Source organism: Seriola aureovittata, chromosome 19 (assembly GCF_021018895.1).
Source record: "Seriola aureovittata isolate HTS-2021-v1 ecotype China chromosome 19, ASM2101889v1, whole genome shotgun sequence".
Taxonomy (NCBI): domain Eukaryota; kingdom Metazoa; phylum Chordata; class Actinopteri; order Carangiformes; family Carangidae; genus Seriola; species Seriola aureovittata.
This window is the reverse complement of record NC_079382.1, coordinates 13499425-13518893: the sequence shown is the minus strand read 5'-3', so window position 1 is coordinate 13518893 and position 19469 is coordinate 13499425. Positions and strand designations below refer to the sequence as shown.

General features: G+C 41.2%; 1 protein-coding gene across 7 annotated transcripts in view; it reads left to right on the top strand.

Annotated features, from left to right (window-relative positions):
- utrn (utrophin) overlaps positions 1-19469 on the top strand; it is a 170979-nt gene that overhangs the window by 132838 nt on the left and 18672 nt on the right. For 5 of the 7 annotated variants that reach the window (XM_056405711.1, XM_056405710.1, XM_056405713.1 and 2 more), the window contains 7 exons: positions 2396-2481; positions 3982-4139; positions 7456-7622; positions 9918-10029; positions 13453-13589; positions 18462-18500; positions 18989-19054. In XM_056405711.1, coding sequence (XP_056261686.1) covers positions 2396-2481; positions 3982-4139; positions 7456-7622; positions 9918-10029; positions 13453-13589; positions 18462-18500; positions 18989-19054 — 765 coding nt within the window. The remainder of the gene's footprint in view (positions 1-2395; positions 2482-3981; positions 4140-7455; positions 7623-9917; positions 10030-13452; positions 13590-18461; positions 18501-18988; positions 19055-19469) is intronic. The other 2 variants (XM_056405712.1, XM_056405714.1) reach the window with 2 other exon arrangements.

Here is a 19469-nt window from a genome sequence, read left to right as displayed (position 1 = left end):
TGTTTTACATTCAGGACAGAGGGTTATGCATCAGTCACCAATTTGTCAAAGGTTTTTACAAAATCGGGGAACTGCATGTTGATACCTGCATCTTCGCCTTATGAAAATGTATTCTAATGCACTTACTTGTTTACATATTGAAACATGTCCTACAAAATACAATGCGTGAAATTAAATTAAATCAGATTGGATGAAAGTGGCAGAACTGAGGCATCACTAGGCTCTTGAATTTTCCAGTCCATCTTTGTTGGTCCCATCTGTGCATAATGATTATATTTTACATATTTACACAGTCATACTCATATTCAGAGGTTGTCATCATGCTATGCACATCAGCGAGAGCCCCGGTTGGCATACAAATGGCTGTTATGCAGTGTGTTTGTTTTCGAATAGACATATGGAGGCTCATGTGCAAATAACCTCTGCACTGGCCTGAACAGCACGAAACGTACAGTATTCTCTGTATACTCGCACGTGTGCTCACATGCTGTAAACCATTTTGCTTTCCGATCTAAACATTGTTTGTGGGTACACAGAAAATGCAATTAGAGTCTCACTAGCTCTCTCACTAAGACTACAGGAACGTACATACACATTTCAAGGTTGTTGAACCACATAATGATTTTCTGTCACTGCTGTTGCATATAATTCAGATCTGCACTGAATTCAGTGCATTAAAAAAACATACTGTATATATAGTGGCAAGAAGAGTAAGTGAATACTTTGGAATCATCTGCATATCTGAACCTCTTGGTCAGGGGTTAACAAACGTGGAGTTCAGCCAGTGAAACTAGTTTGGAGGTGTGGGTAACAGCTTTCCTAAAACCCAAAAACATGCCTAACTAGCACTTACTATGCTCCTTTGGTTCACTTGTTTAATACAATCTCCTTGCACTTATTTAGTAGATGTAGTACTTAATATTTACACTGACGTTTCCTACTGCACTGAAGCTTACTGATGTCCTTCACTTGTAAGTCGTTTTGGATGAAAGCGTCTGCCAAATGAGTAAATGTAAATGTACAGCTACTTTGATTTATTAAAAAAAAACAAAAAACACTCAAAACATTTTTAGTTTTCTGTTCACAAGAAGCATCTGCTCACGAAAGAGATCTCTGTAGACATAGGATCAAAGATAGTTGATTTACAGAAAGCTGAAAGAGTTTAGATATACAGTCCACAGTGCGACAAAGCTCTCTATAAATCTAGATGATTTAGTTCTGTGTCTACTCTCATGAGAAGTGGGCGCCCCACTAAGATGACTCAAAGGCACAACGCAGATGCCGAATGAGGTAAAAAAAGAACCTCAGAGTAGCATCTAAATGCTCAAAGGAGTCATCGGAGCTGGTTAACATCTCTGCTCATGATTCTACCAAATCATGGTGTATGGTTGAAGTCTGCCAAAGAGCAGCTTGTCACTCCACAACACTGCTGTGAAAATGTTCTGTGGACTGATGGAAATAAGGTTGACTTGTTTTGGAAGAACATGCAGCACTATGTACAGTACTTTGTAAAAAGGACACCACATACCAACATGAAACCATCATCCCAAAGGTGAAGTAGGGTGCAGGGAGAATCATGATTCGGGGCTTTGCTGCCTCTGGACCTGGACAGCTCGGCATCATCGAGGGGAAGATGAATTCCCAAGTTTATAAGGTATCTTACAGGATAATGTCAGGGTGGCTGACAACCTGCTGAGGCTCAGTAGAAGCTGGGTGATGCAGCAGGACACTGACCCTAAACATCAAAGTAAATCTACAGAATGACTTCAAAGAAACAAAATCCACCTGTTGGAGTCAGAGCCCAGACCTTAATCCAGTAGAGATGCTGGGGAATGACCTGAAGAGAGATTTTCACACCAGACACCCTCAGAATATGCCTGATCTGAAGCAGTTCTGTCGGAAGAATGGTCCAAAATTCCTTCTGAACATTGTGCAGATCTAATTTGCAGCTACTGGAAGCGCTTGTTTGAGGTTATTACTGCCAAATGAGGTTCCACCAGTTATTAAATCCAAGGGTTCACTTACTTTTCCCACCGCACTGTGAAAGTTTAATGTGTGTTCAATAAAGAATCAGACTAGACAAAGACTATAATTATAGTATTTGTGTGTTTTTAGTTTAAGCACATTGTGTTTGTCTATACAGGACCAGTCCTAGCCTGGTCAGATGTGTACACGAACTGATGAAGCCTCTTGGATGAGAGGTGAAACGTCTTCACAGACAAATAACCTAGTCCAGTTGTTTTCGATTTAAAAAACTCCTTTAGGATACTATGACCTGGACAAATGAGAATATACACAGGCTCTATACATGAAGATCAGATCACATTTCATGAGCAATTATATTAGATTGGAACAGTCACAAAACCATATGTGTGTGTGTGTTTGGGCTCTACAGTGGTCGCAGCGGGAAGATCCGTGTCCTGTCCATGAAGATCGGCTTGCTTTCGCTCTCTAAGGGACACCTGGAGGAGAAATACAAATGTGAGTGCCAATGAGAAAGTAAGATATCTGCTGATGTACACATGCACTTAAACACACTCCTGTACCAGGCCAGTGTGTGGCAAGTCCATCCCATACTGCTCCAGCATGGCTGTAATCCCACCAGTATTAATCAGACCCACAGAAAGCAAGAGAAAAAGGTGGAGAACCGGTCGTCTAATTGGATGAGAGACCTCCTACGCGCTTCCACTGTTCTTTATTTAATTTTCTATTCTGATTTATTTTGAGGATTAGGGAGCGTGAATATAGGCTTGCTGCACTGGGAGGAGGCTCATTTTGGTTTCTTGCTCTGTATTTCTGCTGCTTTATCTCTCTCTGTCTATCTGTCTCTGCTGTCACTGCTAACACCATTGTTCATCCGTCTAACAGTGCCACTTTGTCTTCTGTCCTATCTTACTTACTGTTGCTTCCCTTCTTTTCTCCATCCTCCTTCCCCTCTTCCTCATCCTCCTCCCTCCCTCCCCTCCTCTGTCTCTTGCCATGGCATGGACTCTATCCCTGAGCCTATTCGTTCCACTGGCAGTTTCTATTAGCCTGAGAAGGGTATCAAGCACGGTTGATTGCATCCTTCCTCCTTTACTCTTTAAGAGTGTCATTGTCTGTCAGTCCCATGCATATAGCTACACACCTACACACACACACACACACACACACACACCTAACCAGGCATGGTGCCATTTGATGCTTTTTTGACAGTTGCGTACGTCAAATGTAATCTTGTTGTGGAAAGTAGTGTGTTGGAGATGTGGGGGTTGATCAGTCAGATGACATGAGAAGAAGTGTGTGGAAAAAGGGGATCGTGAACACACGTCGCTATTGGTGTTTGCATGTCCCACACACACATACACACACACACACACACACACACACACACACACACACACACACACACACGAACATAACAGGAGCTGGCATCAGGGCTAGGCCTCACACAGAGATCAAAGTCAGCTGCAAGCGGAGCAGAAAGACCTGTCATGCACTGTGTTTCTCCCTCCTCCTCCCCTCTTTCTCCGTATTACCCTCTCTGCTCTCTTTGCTCAGTTTGTGCATGAGCTCTGGAGATGTTTCATAATTTAATCTGAAAGAGATGACGCCGTAAACATGCTCACTGGCCGAGCCTGCGTGTCACTGGGCAGGTGTCCATGTCCTGTACGGCTCTGTCAATCTTTCTGAGAACGTGGTGGAGAGTTGGACACAGGGAGGAAGAGATTAGAGGAGAAAGAGCCTGGCATACAAGGAGTAAGACAGAAAGATTAAAAATGTATCTTTTCCCCCGTGTCCTTACTACCACCTCCCACCCACATATACACACTAACTCTTTCTCTCCCACTCCCTGCTATTCTGTTATTCTTTCTCTTTCCACATCTATTTATACTGTTATCTTTTATTTTAAATATCACCCACATGCTCTGACCCTTTCTCTCATTTCCCCTTTTTTTCTTAATGTCCCTCTCTCTACCTCCCTCTGTCCTCCCACCTCAGACCTCTTCAGCCAGGTAGCATCGGCAGGTGACACCTGTGACCAGAGGCAGCTGGGTCTGCTGCTTCATGAAGCCATCCAGATCCCGAGGCAGCTGGGGGAGGTGGCTGCCTTCGGAGGCTCCAACATCGAACCCAGCGTCCGCAGCTGCTTCCAGCATGTATGTTCACACACAAACACACACAAGCATCAGTGTGCATCATACACACATCCTGAATAAATAAGCATAGAAGCTTGGGATTCAGTTTTCTTTTTTTTTTCACTCGTTGAGTAATCACATTTATATTATACTATTAATGCTTGATGGATTACTGGCAAAAAAAGGATGCATGATTATCAATTCAAATGAAAATCCATCATAATAAATTAATGTCAATCTTAACATATTTTCACTCAAAACACTGTGTCAGATTTAATGACCAAAATTTGTTCTCAGCTGAAAAACATGATTGATTATTGAAAAGACATGTTAGAAAGAAGTGCATCTCAATGCAGTTAGGGGCTAATTTAAGCTTACAAATCTGGTCCAAGCAGAACAACTCAAAACTAACTGGACAAAACTAAAGTAGAACTCAACCCAGAACTTGACCTACAGTGCACATTTCTGTCCATTATATTTAGTCGTCTGCTTGGAAAAACAACAGTAGCATGTCTTGAAACTCTGGGGATAGTCAGGTGCACAATCTGTTGGTAAGTGGGACTCCTCTGCAGTTATTTAACTTCTTTTCTAGGAGTCTTAGCGTCTTCAAAATGGTGTTGATTGTTTTCTTCTTCCTTATTTAATATGTTTATTGTGTGCACTCACAATATATATACATATATATGTATTGGTTAGGTATGTCCCCAAGGAGTAATCAATTAATCTATTACTAAAACACATCCATAGTACCTAATGTAGCCTATATTATTCGTCTCAGTGTCTGCTGCAACTAAACTAGTAACCACCAGCTGTTCAGAACACTCAGTCTAGTTTAAGTTGGCAACATTCCCGGTAACAGTAATCATTACTGTAATAGATTATGTTTTGTGATGCATCTCGCCAAATCTAATTGTCATTAAACACCTCAGTGTCCTCCACGTTTCCCAACCATCTACCACCTGCTACTGTCAATTCTGTAACAGTGCTTTAATATTTAAGCTCTGCTGACCAACCATGAAGCCTTGAATGGCCTCTAGGCTTCTGCTGGCTGTCCTCTAGTGTTTTACTCTTTCCAGCCAACCACTTTCTCTGGGTTTATCTGGACGATACTGGCATTTAATGATGTCTTCTTCCCCCGGGATCACTGTTTCATTTTTCTCCTTCTTCCTCCCCTGGCTCATGCTTCAGCAGTCATAAATGGGAGCCAAACATTAAAATTGGGAAGCTATAAATTTCACTGATTTCCTGTGCTGCACATCCCAAAATAGCAGCGTGAGGCAGTTTTAAACTTTGCCTCTCACTCTCTTTTTTTTTTCAGTTCAAAATAATGCAGAAGGCCATGGGGGCAAACACCTTGCTGCTTTGCCTATAATTCACTCCTTTGATGACTTATTAATACACACGCGCACACGGAGAGGCGAGCTTGCACGGATACACACACAATCGTGCGCACAAATTGCTCACAGACTTGATCATGAATTGCTGTGCCAGCTGTAGTCCAGTTGCTCATTAATCATTCAATCGTCAAACCAAGTTGGCAGGTAGAAACCAGGCAGACACACACACACACACACACACACACACACACACACACACACACACACACACACACACACACACACACACACACACACACACACAAACAAACAAGCAAAGCCCTGTCCCACCTGTGTGTCATTCTGCCCTGCCAGTGACAGTGCAGTCACCCAGTCCATTTGGTTTAATGGGCCTGTGATGAACGGGTTGTGCCGCCATAAATATGGCTCCTTCGCCGTTCCTTTGTGACTCTCCTTCATCTATCCATCCTTCCGTCTATATAGTCATCCTTTCAGCCATCTCTCCCCTGCAGTAATTAACCTGTAAGTGCTATAATTCTGCAGTTAGATGGCGAGGTGGAGGGAGGGAAAGTGAAGATGAGACTGACGGAGAGGTATTCTGATTGTGCAGAGGAAGGTCAAATGGAAGTGTTGAGGATTTTAGGATGATTTGGGATGTCTGCAGGGTGAAAGTTTCATTGGGAGTGTTGTCACTTCTCAACCAGAAAAAAGACCCTTTCTTATCCTCCTAAACCCAACTGACTGACAACCACACTTAATTAACTTCTTTTTTTTTTTTTTAGAAATTAGAAACTTTTCATGAGTAAAGATGAGTAGAAATCTCATTAAATATTTGATGCCAGCACTTGGAACTTAACATTTTTTTTTATATTTGGTGCTAAGAATTCACCAAAGCTCACTGTTGAATTTTGTTTTTGAGAGCCAGTCGTGAATATTAATTTAGTAATCCGATCCCTGATCCCACGTTTCATGTTGGAATGTGCTTCCTTTTAGTTTGTTTTGTAGCATGAATAGCAACATTCAGAAGGATATGCTAATAAAATTGAGACACTGTACAGTCTTATACACCTTAAGCCTTGGGAAGGGATCAAGGGAACATTCACCCACACATAGACACGCACACACACACCATATGTAGTGGATTCCTTTTGAATATCTCTGCTTTTATTTCAAATATATTCAGCCCTTTGCTGCATTTGCTGCCCTTTTTGTCTGTCAGAGATGATGGAAAGGTCGTCTTTGATTTGTTTAGCGGTAACAACAGCCGTGTCAAAGCTTCTCAACCCAGGTTGGCTTTTCAAATGGTCTCATGATAATCTGCAGCTGAACAAAGATTCTGCTTAGTATATTGCTGCTGTATCAAGTAACGTTTGCTTTGGTCGATAGGTTATTTTCAAAGGGGACAAATGCTGGAAAGTGGATAGCCTAGAAATAGTTTTTCACAACCAGAGTATTTAAAACAATAGCCGTAGCTCTGTGCAAGTACAGGTTACGTTAACAATTACACCTCCAAAAGTACAAAGGAGCAGTTCAGAGTAGGAGTTTGAGGGTGTTTTTCATAGCTTCTTCCACAGAGCAATATGGCTGTTAGCTAACAGTACCGTACAGTTACGGGGGCATGTAGGACAGGGGCCGTGAGGGTGTTAAAATCAATGTTTATTGTAAGATATTTCAACCAATAAACATGAGTAAGAGACTCGTAAAAGTTATTTAGTCATGTCCACAATTCAAGACCATAATGTGCCTGAGGGACTCGTCACTTTAATACGGACAGTCATCTTAAATTTGTCTGCATCTTTATTAGGCTTTTGGTAACAAGCTAAGAGTTACAGCCCCTTCTTCATTTCTGGGAATGGTTTTGTGCATGTTTCTCTTTCATGCTTATGCCTTTACCTTTTATCAGCTCTCTTTGTTGAACTTTTATAGAAACTGTAAACGCCGGTTCCTGAACTTTTGATTGAAAGGCTCTTAACTTTTGGCCCCGCCTCTTTTATGCCCAGGTGACCAATAAGGTGGAGCTGGAGCCCAGGCAGTTTGTTGATTGGATGCGTCTGGAGCCTCAGTCCATGGTTTGGCTTCCTGTGCTGCACAGAGTGGCTGCTGCAGAGACGGCGAAGCATCAGGCAAAGTGTAACATCTGCAAAGAGTGCCCTATTGTTGGCTTCAGGTAAACGCACTCATCTGCTCACATTTAGCATTTAGTTCAGCATTTGTGGAATACTCATAAAGATGGTAGTGACAAGTATTCAACATTTAACAGGCCAAACACACACACACACACACACACACACACACACACACACACACATACACACACGACACACACACACACATACACCAAATGTAGCACTGCTCTGAGTTGTTCTCTCCTGGTTGAGCATAAAGGGCAGATCTGCTCTGGAGGGCAGACATTTATCTAAATGTCAGCAGCTGATACACCACTGACTAAATACCATCCGGAGGTTTACAATGAAACATACACACATACTCACAAACAACGAAACCCTCATACACACAAACATACACGACACCGGCACATTTACAAAGTTCACAGGGAGCCGATCGCTTGGCAAACATTCTGTAACAGACCACCCTCTGATACTGTGCAGGACTGAAAATAACGCACACCCACATACACACACACTCGCACACCCATTGCTACCCTTGTTTCAGTTTGTTCCTGATCAATTACACTTATACAGTAACATAAGGGGGGGAGAAATGTGCGTTGCTCCTCAACAGCTTCATAAAATTCAGTTTTTCACTGACTAGTCGAGCAGGGAGATGCTTTTTCTGTGGCTGGAGATAGGTTTAACGCCACGGTAAGTGAAGTAGGGTGGCAGAATTGTCCCCTTCAGATCCATTGCTTCGCCAGCAGAAAGAGAAATATAGTCAGACATTTGATGAAGCACACGTCTCCCAGGTTCTGTCATTGATCGATGAGAGAGAGCGAGCGATGGAGGGAGGGAACGGCGGAGAGCACCAGAGAAAGAGGAAGGAAAATGCATAGCAGGCATTTTGTGTGGTCTTGAGACATGATACCAATCGTGTTATACCAGCAGATATTTTTTTCCCTTGTGAGGAGTAGTAGCTTTTAAACTAGCATTGTACATGGGATCATACAAAAATTCAAACAGAATTTAAAGGGTACTGTGTCAGCAGGTTTGTTTACATGTGACAAATGTCAACTCAACTGCCACTAATTAGTGGCATTCTTAACAAGCCACCAAACCACATTCAACATGCACCATTTCCTGGGCATGTGTTACATCGTATTCACTTGCAATGTTGAACCTGCCAGCAACCATTAAAACTTTATGGCTTTTGCTACAAAAGGCCAGTGATACAAAAGAACTTCATGTTTTTATGATAATTTGTTGGATGAATAATGTAAAATTGGACTCTGACCTTTATTTCTGATGCAGTTTTATTTCTCTTCTCTCGTTTTAAACTCTTTCTGGCCGTGTTATTTGCTTTTATTGCATTTGGTTTGGAGACCTAAAAGGCTTGTGTTTCCAGATAAACAGCATTTTAAGGAAGTGCTGTGACTATGTAAAATAAAAGATAAGCATTATACCTATTTGTGTTACTTAATTGTATTCTTGTTTTAATCATTGTCTTGAATTGATCTTATATTGATTATTTCTGTGTAAAAACAACAGGCGTTTGTAATTTTGGCATTATATATTATACATACCTTTCATGTACACACAGAATGTTTGGGCATTAAAATAATAATTATTAGATTATCAAAATTAATTAAGGGCCATCTCTGCACCTTTCGCTGTGAAGGTGAATTAACACCCTCTCCTCATAGTAATATGCTACATGTCAGCACGTAATGGCACATTTGGCTTGGTGGTGTCGTGCGCACTGTTGCATCCTTTGATGTATGGCTCTCTCTCGTAACTCATCAGTCAGCTAACCTTGGGGAGAACTGGAGAGGAGAGAGATAAAAGACTTAAGCTATTATGTCTGAATGACTCCTGTCTCAATTTAGCTGTTAAATGGCCTCCTGGCTGCATCTGCTGCTGAGGACAACATCCCGACAGTTGTTGTCACGTTGTTGTGCTTTGGTTGGAATCCAACTGTCTGTCACACTGTCAGCATATTGTGTGTGTGTGTGTGTGTGTGTGTGTGTGTGTGTACGTGTGTGTGTGTACGTGTGTGTGTGTACGTGTACATATGTGTGTAGGATTGTGTGATAGAGTGTGGAAATCCACAGCTCTCCAGGAGGCCCTAGAGTAGCCTTGAGATGAGTCAAGTTGTAGTGCTACATACATGCTCACTTGTGCACACACACACACACACACACACACACACACACACACACACACACACACCAACAGACCCTGAGGACATGAAAGTGACATCTGCACACACACCATTTCCCAACTCAACTTATCTCACTTTTCACCTCTCTTTCTTTCTCTCTCTCTCTCTTTTTTTTTTTTTTTTTCAGGTATCGCAGTCTGAAGCACTTCAACTATGACGTGTGTCAGAGCTGCTTCTTTTCTGGGCGCACCGCCAAGGGCCACAAGCTCAACTACCCCATGGTGGAGTACTGCACACCGGTGAGGGAGTAACACGCGCAGTCTCTCACACACACACGCGCACAGACGTTGTTCAGCAGCACATCTCCTATCTCTTTTCCACATGCTCACACACTCCGCTCATCCATTTAATGAAAGTGTACGTATTCACACTTACAGACTGTAGTTAGCTCCTGTCCCACCTTTCATTAAAACTGCCTCTCTCCTAATAAACCACTGACTTGCTCTTCCAAACCCTGAATATTCATGCTTATGTCTCAGGGACTTCTTAACTATTACAGCTCTCAATTATGAAAACATGTTGTTGCCTTAATTACCAAATATTTTTGTAATTCTATGATTTGCGTATGAAGTTACAGTACAAGGATAAAGTGTGGACCATAATGTTACATGCCTCATCCTAACCTGTACCTTAATCTTACATTGTGGGCTTGCTTTTGCCAGAAATAGGATGTAACTATGTGAACAGATTTTTATCCCCTCACTGTGGTTAATACAAGTTGACATTACTCTTGTCCCTTGCTTCTACGTCCCATCCAGTTGATTTCTTCCACTTGCTCCACAATCGACCCTCCCGACAGAGCTCTGGCTTCATTTGAATTTACGTGAACAAATGTTAAAATGGTCATGGGTCTCTGAGGTCTTTTTATAATTTCTGCCAGAAAGCGATACTTCACTTTACTACCAATCCGAGAGAAGAATATTATAAAAGAGGGTGCTTGGCGAAATTGAACATTGCTCTCTTTCTCATTTAGGATCGCGCACTTGCAGGCCAACTCCCTTCAGTATTGCTTAACATCAAACTTTGAGTGACTGGAGTGGAGACGTTTCTCATTTCTGTCTTTTAATTTGCTTTTTCAATTTTGCAAATGGGATAGATATTGACTTTGGAGGAGCAGCTGTAGGGAGCAGTGATCAGTCTTCCCTGAGTTAAGATGCCCAGCAGCTGCCTGCCATAACTTTCAAAAAAACATTATCTTATTTTCAGCTTTACTGCAGGAACAACTTAAAATGTTGGTTAAAGATTAGTTCTCAGCTATAGGGTATGTTAATCACTCAGGAGTTTACTGATCGCCAACTTTATCAGAAAGGAAGAATAAACAATGAGTTCAGAGAGTCAACATTTGACTCTTGACTCTTTCCACATTTTGTAGTGTTGCATCTGAAAATTTTAAGTGGATTTAATCAGGATGTATTTCACAAATGTGTACACAATAACCCGTAGTATGAAAGTATGTATTTTCATATTCAATTCATACAACCAATAAAAAGTGTCTCACATGTTCTTATTTGCTTAAGAATTTAACCCCAAAGTTTAAATTAAAGTTCTTCCAAATTGTTGTAAATGGTCCTGATATTTCTTTACAGCCTGACCCAGTGCAGTTCGCTAGACATGATTTCAAATGATTTGTTTACATCTAAGCCCCGCGTATCAGTGTGTCCCTTCGTTGCCCAGTAATTGCATCTTTACGCTGTGCTACACTTTCTTTCAGCGGGTCATCAAACTGACCTGAGCTGCCAGGCAAGACAGACTTTGTTTAGATGACATTTAGCTGAATTTGAGGACCACACTGATAAAACTGCTATGATGACACATCTTGCTAGCAGGATAGTAATCAATGCAGCAGAGATGTGGTCTGTTTGGCAGAAAAGATGCTCATGACAGCAGCCTGGAAGCTGCAGAGAAGCATAAGACAAAAAGATTGTATGCACTGATTAAACGAATATTTGAACTTATCTGCCATAATGTTAAGCTCTTTGCCTGCCAGAAACCAGTCGCAGCTTATCACCATCACTGCTTTGAAGAATGGCTAGGACAGCAGCACGCTGTCCGCGGGCTTTTCAGCATAAACAACTGGGAGACGTGTGGATAAAGGAGCACTGAATGGAGCCAAATACAGGCAAATTATAGAGGACAGCTTGCTTCGCAGTGCCAAACAACTTAGACTGGCGCAGTGGCTTCTGTTCTGCTTGAACAATGATCTAAAGCACACAGCCAGATCAATACTTGAATCACCGTAGAACAAAAGTAAGAAAAGCTTTGAACAGTTCCTCCTTGAATCACATTAAAAACTGTAATCTGACATCAGTCTTGCTGTTCATAAACACAGTATATCCAACAGAACTTCATTGATACTAAAGATACTGTAAATTGGTAGAACTCCTAGTCTAGCAGCTCCAACCTAAATCTGTAATTCTTGCTGGGGTCTGAATCAATTTCTTGAGTCATTTTAAATCCTACAGTTTTTTTTTTACTTTTTCCAACACCTTTGATATTTTTAGAGAAAACAAAGAGAAACAATAAAAAACTTCAGTGATATATATAATTATGTTCCATGCTCAAAACAAATTGCATTTCCATTTTCTAACTTTGAAAATAAAAAGTCCATATTGAATAATGATGCCACAAAAACGGATTTTGCAGAGAAGTAAAGATGGGTAGTGGCTTTTGTGAAACTCACTGTGGTCATTTAATAAGATTTGTTCTCTCATCTTAGTTGTACTGTTTATTTTATGGCCACAATATTGCTTTTTTATTAGGTTTAGATTTTTATGGGAGTGGCATTTTCATAGTTCCAGTGGACTTTGTCAGTGATATTGAAGAAGCTAGATTTGGTGTTGTGCTCTATTTATTACTGTAATTTCATTGTTTATACCTTTCCTAAGATGTTGCTTGGGTTCGACTGTGACTTGTCTCTCTGGTGTTATTTTGTCAGAGTGAATTGAGCTGAGCTGTCTCAACACATCAGGTCCTGGTGGCCTAGTGCTTGAGACAGACATCATATAACTGCAACGTATCTGATTTGATTCCAGCTGGAGACCTTTAATGCATGTCATACCCAATCTTCTCCCTTTCTCTCCCATTGTTTCCTGCCTATATCTACATTGTAACTATCTAATAAAGGCAAGAAAAAAATGTTAAAAAGAAAAAATATGTTAAGCTAAGAAGGATCTTACACAAAACACACACACACACACACACACAAACACACACACACACCATCTTCTCCAGCTTTAGTGTAATTGTTCTGTAACTGCTGTTGCTTTGCTCAAGCTACCATCTTAAATTATGTGGATTAGTCAATAAGCCAAGTGAACTCAACAGAGTCTGTTCATTCACACATATCTGTAGACTGTTGGAGTGGTGTATTTGTCTGTGTGTGTGTGTGTGTGTGTGTGTTCAGCGGTGGTGGTCTGAATCCTCTGCAAAAGGATTTTCTCGCCCTCTGGACAGACTGTTGTGGTAATTTGTTGTTTGCTTGCAAGGCAGAAACCGCTTCTGCCGGAGGAACACCTTTGCTAAGCATCTAATTAACAAAACACGAATGCATATGCTGCTTATGTGTGCACAAGAGACACACATATACACACATACGCATACACACGCATATATAAACGCACATACACTGAAATAAATAACCTTTTTCTCCGTGTCTCTTGTAGACGACGTCAGGTGAGGACATGCGTGATTTCACCAAAGTGCTGAAGAATAAATTCCGATCCAAGAAGTACTTTGCCAAACACCCTCGGCTCGGCTACCTACCTGTCCAGACGGTTTTGGAAGGAGACAACATGGAGACGTGAGTAACACCTGAGTGTCTTTATGAATCAGAACAGTGCTCAAATCTGATTGGTTGAGGTACATCAAAAACTCTTCATATACAGATTGATGTCCGAACCTAAAACAGAATCCATATTGCTCTGTTTTATATCTGGCTGGTGATGTCTGAGAACACCTTTCAGCTGTCATAAAGCCACGTAAAGTCACAGTGAAAGGAAAGTGAGAGCATTTTTAGCCCATGCAGTGAGACGTACTTGTGAGTGAAACAGAGGATGTGGGCGAGGATTTCATGGCTAGATTAGAAGGAAGAGCATGAGGGAGGAAGTAATAACATAGAGCTTACCTTCACTCTCCTCTTTCGGAAATGTAAACAAAATTTTATGCAGCTGATATTCATGCAAAGAATGTTTCAACTGTATTTTAAAGTGGTACTGCACTGATTTATTATTGCTCGTTTATACCATCAGGGAGTAATGAGAGACAGATTAAACAAAGAATGGTCAAAGAGCTCTAGATGTCTGGACTCTAGCTCCCAAAACCTGAGATCCTACACTTCCCAAAATGCAACTTAATAGCATCTTTCGTTAGAACCTCCCCGCTCGCCACTTTCACTCTCAAACTTCACTCACGCAGTTTGTGACACAGGCGTTCATTTACAACATTGTAGCCTCAGAGGCGAGATTACTGAAATCACAGGAGTGGTAATATTCATTTTCTTCCACTTAACAAAGCTCAAGTTCTCAAGAGCCACACAAGACATTATGTAAAAGTTTTCACAGTCTGAGTAACAGCTTATTGTCACGTCACTCCCTACGTCATGAATATCCTCAGGTCACAGGTTATGAAAAATCATATGTGTGACACTCAGCACACACACACAATGTTAATTGTTGTGTCCCTTGTACTCTGAGACTGTCAATTTTTTTTTTTACTTTTTTTGTGTTTTCTCTTCATTCTATATAACTTTCCTCTTGCCTATCAGCTGTCACTCAGTCACTCCCAATGTTACATTCTGACATTTCCGACTCAGGCTCTCTGACTTTTGAACAAAGTCTTTTTGCATCTTTGGAGCACCGAAAACTCTCAGAGATACCCATGGGCGCACACAAAGCGACTCACCTGTCCACCTACGATAGATTTTCCCACAACATCCAGTTGCACACAGTCACCTCTCAGATGGATTGCACTCCCTCTTTCATCCCTCCCATCCTTGCCTGTCCTCCTCCTCCTCACCTCCCACCTCACTCCATTCTCACTTCCCTTCCTCTATGAAAAATGACTCCTGCAGAACGGCCCGCCTGATAAATGCCTCTAAAATGTAGAGGAATTGCAGGCGAAACCTGGAGATCTTTTCAAAATATGGCAGAAAGGAATGGAGACTTAGAGAAATTTAGGACTATTTCATGGTCATCATTTCCCCGTCTCTTTTACCGTGTTAGGTCTCTCCTGTGAGCTGCCGGCTCTCCACATGTTGCCACAGGCTTGTGTACTCTAGAGACAGCTTTATGTGCAGAAAGAAGCCTGTATGTGCAATCTTTTAGCTTTTGAGCTGTCTCTAAGATTGGGCTTAGACACATGCTCAGCACACCACATTCATTTTAGACCTATATTGCCACAGTTTATGGCTCTTGTCATCTTCATATCACTGAAATGAATAACACTGTGACCTAAATTGAAATGGATTTTTCTATAATTGGTACAAGGTTTAGTTCCTGCTTAAGAAGAGGAATTATACAGATTAAGTAAACATCATAACATTTGCTGCCATGTTGGTTGTAATAAAAATGCGATTGCTCCCATTTTTTCAGCCTCATACACAGACTACCAACTAACAGACTGAATATCACACTTACAGAAAAAGAGACTTCATTTTTAAAATATCCACCCAAAACCTCTTTAATGCATTGTCAGGGTCCATTGGTCGTCTTAACAAAGGGAACTTTTAAGAAGTTATAATTTTTAAAGTACTGTAGCAGCAGAAGAGGAAATTAGATTGTCTGCTGTATAATTGGCCTCCCGATTGCACTCACTCCCCGTCCCTCTCCTCTCTACTCTTGTATCATCATTTCTCTGTTTTAATTCCACCCACTCTGTTTTCCTCCACCTTGAGAGAGCAAAACACCGCCCACTCTCACCTCCCACATATATCTTTGCTTAATTTCACACCATATAGGATTTTTGATTTGTCACAGCTATATTTGATAATGTAAAATAACCAATCTAATGGATTCCCACTCTGTGTTGGTTTTTGCCTTTCACCCTGCATTAGGCCTTGCAGAGAGGTTAATGGCTTTGAACACAGATTTAATAATTAGTGGCTGACTGGCTTTTTTTTTTTTCATGTACACTTAAACTTTCAGTACATTCATGTTTAGTCAATTTATTTGTAGATAAGGGTACTGTATGAAGGTAGGTAGCCCAAGACAATTGGTAAGGTCGATTATCACTCACTCACATACTCACTCACTGTTTTACCACCGACACAGAAAATGAGGGAGAGGCAGAGCAGAGAGAAGTAGTGCTAACTGTGACAGAGTGTCTACCACAGCATGATGGACTAAATTGATTTTTAGAAGCCTTTCAGGGCATTCACAAAGAAAAACTACCCCCACCCCACCCCCCAAAGAAAAGCCCCTGAAAACACAGTGAAACACATACTGTATGATTTTGACAAATACATAAAAAGATGAGAAAAGATATTTAATATTTTGTCAGTTTCTTCACTTTTTTCTGAATCAGCGCTTCCAAGCTTTTTAAAGTAGCCGGGTGGAAATGCAGAAGTCCAAGTGCTAAGGTTTGGTTGTATTATTTGAGTGGGTTTTTCAAAAAATATGCCCCTCCTCATGGGTTTTATAGCCTGTGAGTGAGTGCTTATTGCTCATATGTTTCCATTTGTTTACTCCAGGTTGACATTCACCCTACTCACAAGACTGTGACTTTTTTTTATTAAAGATTTTGTTAGAATGTCACCGTCTTTAGTTCCTGCTGATGGTGTGTTTGGATGTTTCTGTCGGAGTTCAACTGACCCTGTGTGAGTTCATTCAGATCAGTACTAGATGCAGAAGCATCTAATTTTCTCATTCTGAAGCCTAACCTTGCTTCTTTATGTTCTGAATGTACATTCAAATTGAACATAATAAGCCACTGAAAGCTTCTTTTTTTTTTTTTTTCAAAATTGAGGCAGTTAAAAAATATTCATAAACTGATGGTGATCTCTTATGATTAATGTTTTTAATTTCAGATTCACTGTAGCCATGAATTTTGATAGCAGCTCACTATGTTTAGACCTCAAGCACAATACAAGTGGAATTCAGATGTGAACAGAGCTCTGCTCTGCACCCTGGTATTGTACCTCAGCAGGCACAACGTGCAGCCTCATTTGTCAGACCCCAAACACTCCCAAGGTCTCTACTGTCGTGATTTCCCCCCTCACTCTCTCTGCTTTAGTCACCTTTCCTTCACTCATTTTTTCACATGCTTCATTTCCAATTTTTTCTCCTTCCCTCCCTCTTTGCTACTTATGCTTTTCTCTCTACTACAGATTACTTCCTCTCAAGTGCAACCATCTGATAGTTAAAATTATGTCATATGTCAAGTTATGTGGGACAAATTTGGGTGAAAGGAAAACAATCTACACCCCACATAGCTATCAATTTTCGGCAAAGATGAAAAGTGACATCACTCTTCTAAAAAACAAAAAGAACACTGACTGTTCCTTCTCGCAAAGCAGGAGGTGGAGGCGTAAAATCCTGCAGCTTTAGCTCTCAGTAGTTAGCTCAGTCTGCCCTGACGACCCCGATTTCTCTTTTTCTCTCACTCCCTGTTTTTAAAAAAACTCCTTTCTGTCTGGATCTCCTGCTACATTTTGAATTCTCCTCGCAGCTACAGAAGTGTGACTACACTGGCTGCCCTGCTGTGAGAAACATAACCACCATGCCACACGTCTCCCTCTGAATTTCCCTGCTTTAATGTGGGAAGAAAAGCGTGAGGCAAAAGAATGTCAACCTCTACTGTTATCTTACCAATTTCTAGCCAGCCTCCTCCACAAATTTCACACATTTCTTTGTGTTTCTGAGATAAGAAGGTGTCCTATTTGTTTACAAATGACAATTTATGCTGTGCGTCTCTAAGAATAGCAACAATTACCACGGAGTAGGAACTAGAAACTTTAAAAGACTTTATGACACCAAAACACACATCCTACTTTGTCATATTTTATTACCAAAAACTCTAAAGAACAGTTAGCCTCATTTGCTGGGTTCTCATAACATCTCCTTTCATAACATAATGTACTCAATAACAGATTAACCAGAAAACAGGTTCTGTTGTATGTATGGTTTTTTTCTGGCGTGCTATTTCAGTAAATCCTGCAGCAAATAAATCAGAAAAAGGAATGAATTTGGGCCGTATCCTTCTGCATGCAGGAGAAATTATAAAAACAATTAAATGAAATATGTGTGACTGCAGCGAAGTCAGCTGACACACTCAACCCTTTTCCGTGCAATCTGTCACACAAACACACACACACACACACCAACACACACACACACGCACACACAACCTGGCCCATTTGCACATTTGGACGCTTTTAACCTGTCAACCTGTCAACCTACATATTGAATGTGTCACCAGTCTATTTTGAAGCAGGTTTTACATAACATAAGAGGAGACCACATGTTGTGTGTGTAGTGGTGACTGTTTTACATGTACTTTACATGCCCTCCCTGTGTGTTGAGTCCAGCCGCTCAGCTGTTAGACAGACTCTTCCTCCACATGCTGTGTTTTTGTTTCTGACCCACTGAGTGGATTTGACCCTCAAATGTTTTGTGGTACCTTTACTCCCCTTCCCTTCTTTTCCTTGCCTCCCTCCCACCCTCCGATTCTCTTACAGTCCCGTCACCCTCATCAGCATGTGTCCGGAGCAGTATGAGTGAGTATCTACAGCACCAGAAACAACACCTCGTCTCCAGACTGGAGTGCCTTTAAACAACACCTCCTTTACTCTGTTCTCACCTCGCTCATCCCCCCTTACGTCCTCACACCAACTAAGCCATAGCTGCACTGCATGTTGCCTGCCTTCCTGCCTGCCTGCCTGATCCACTGACTGAACATGCAACCAAAAAAACTCACCCACCGTCTCCTTACCATCACCTCCTTCTCCTCTCTAAAGCATCCAACTAGCATTCGGTTGCTCATCCCAGCAGCAGCTGTCAAAAACCATCCAAGTGCTCCGTAGATCATCCTGCTCTCCTATTTCTCTTTCTAAGATCATCAGATTTGTTTTCTAGGTGATGTTGTGAAGGGTCATTAGGTTGTGTGCGAGCGACTGTGTGTGCATGTGCCTGTGAATCTGTCTGCTAATGAGGTTGTGTGAGCATGCCGAATCTCATTCATCTCCATTACCCCATTCATTTCCAGGCTGTCCCAGTCACCTCAGCTCTCTCATGATGACACCCATTCCAGGATAGAGCAGTATGCCAGCAGGTATGCACTGCATTTTCAAATCATCATCTCATCATGTCAGATGCCATAAAGCATACATATAAAGAATTGCTAACTGCATTTAAATGTTGCACATTAAAAAGAATCTCATGTGCTTCATTATAGAAGGAGAAACCCCCTTCAAAAGGCCATACCTTTTTTGTGTTTGTGGTTTTGTATGTTTTATATTTACTACAAATAAATAATTTTTTTACAGTTCAAGGCCATTTTCCAAGGAATACCATCATGTTTTGAATATTCCCACAGTCCAAGTTGCATTTGCCTTCAGTCTGCATTTAAAATGCATGACTATGCAAGAATAATCTGATACTGACAACAATGAGACATAAGCATGACAACCAAATCAAATCTCTGTACAATGATTTAAAAAGCATGAAATACATGGAAGAACAGCAGC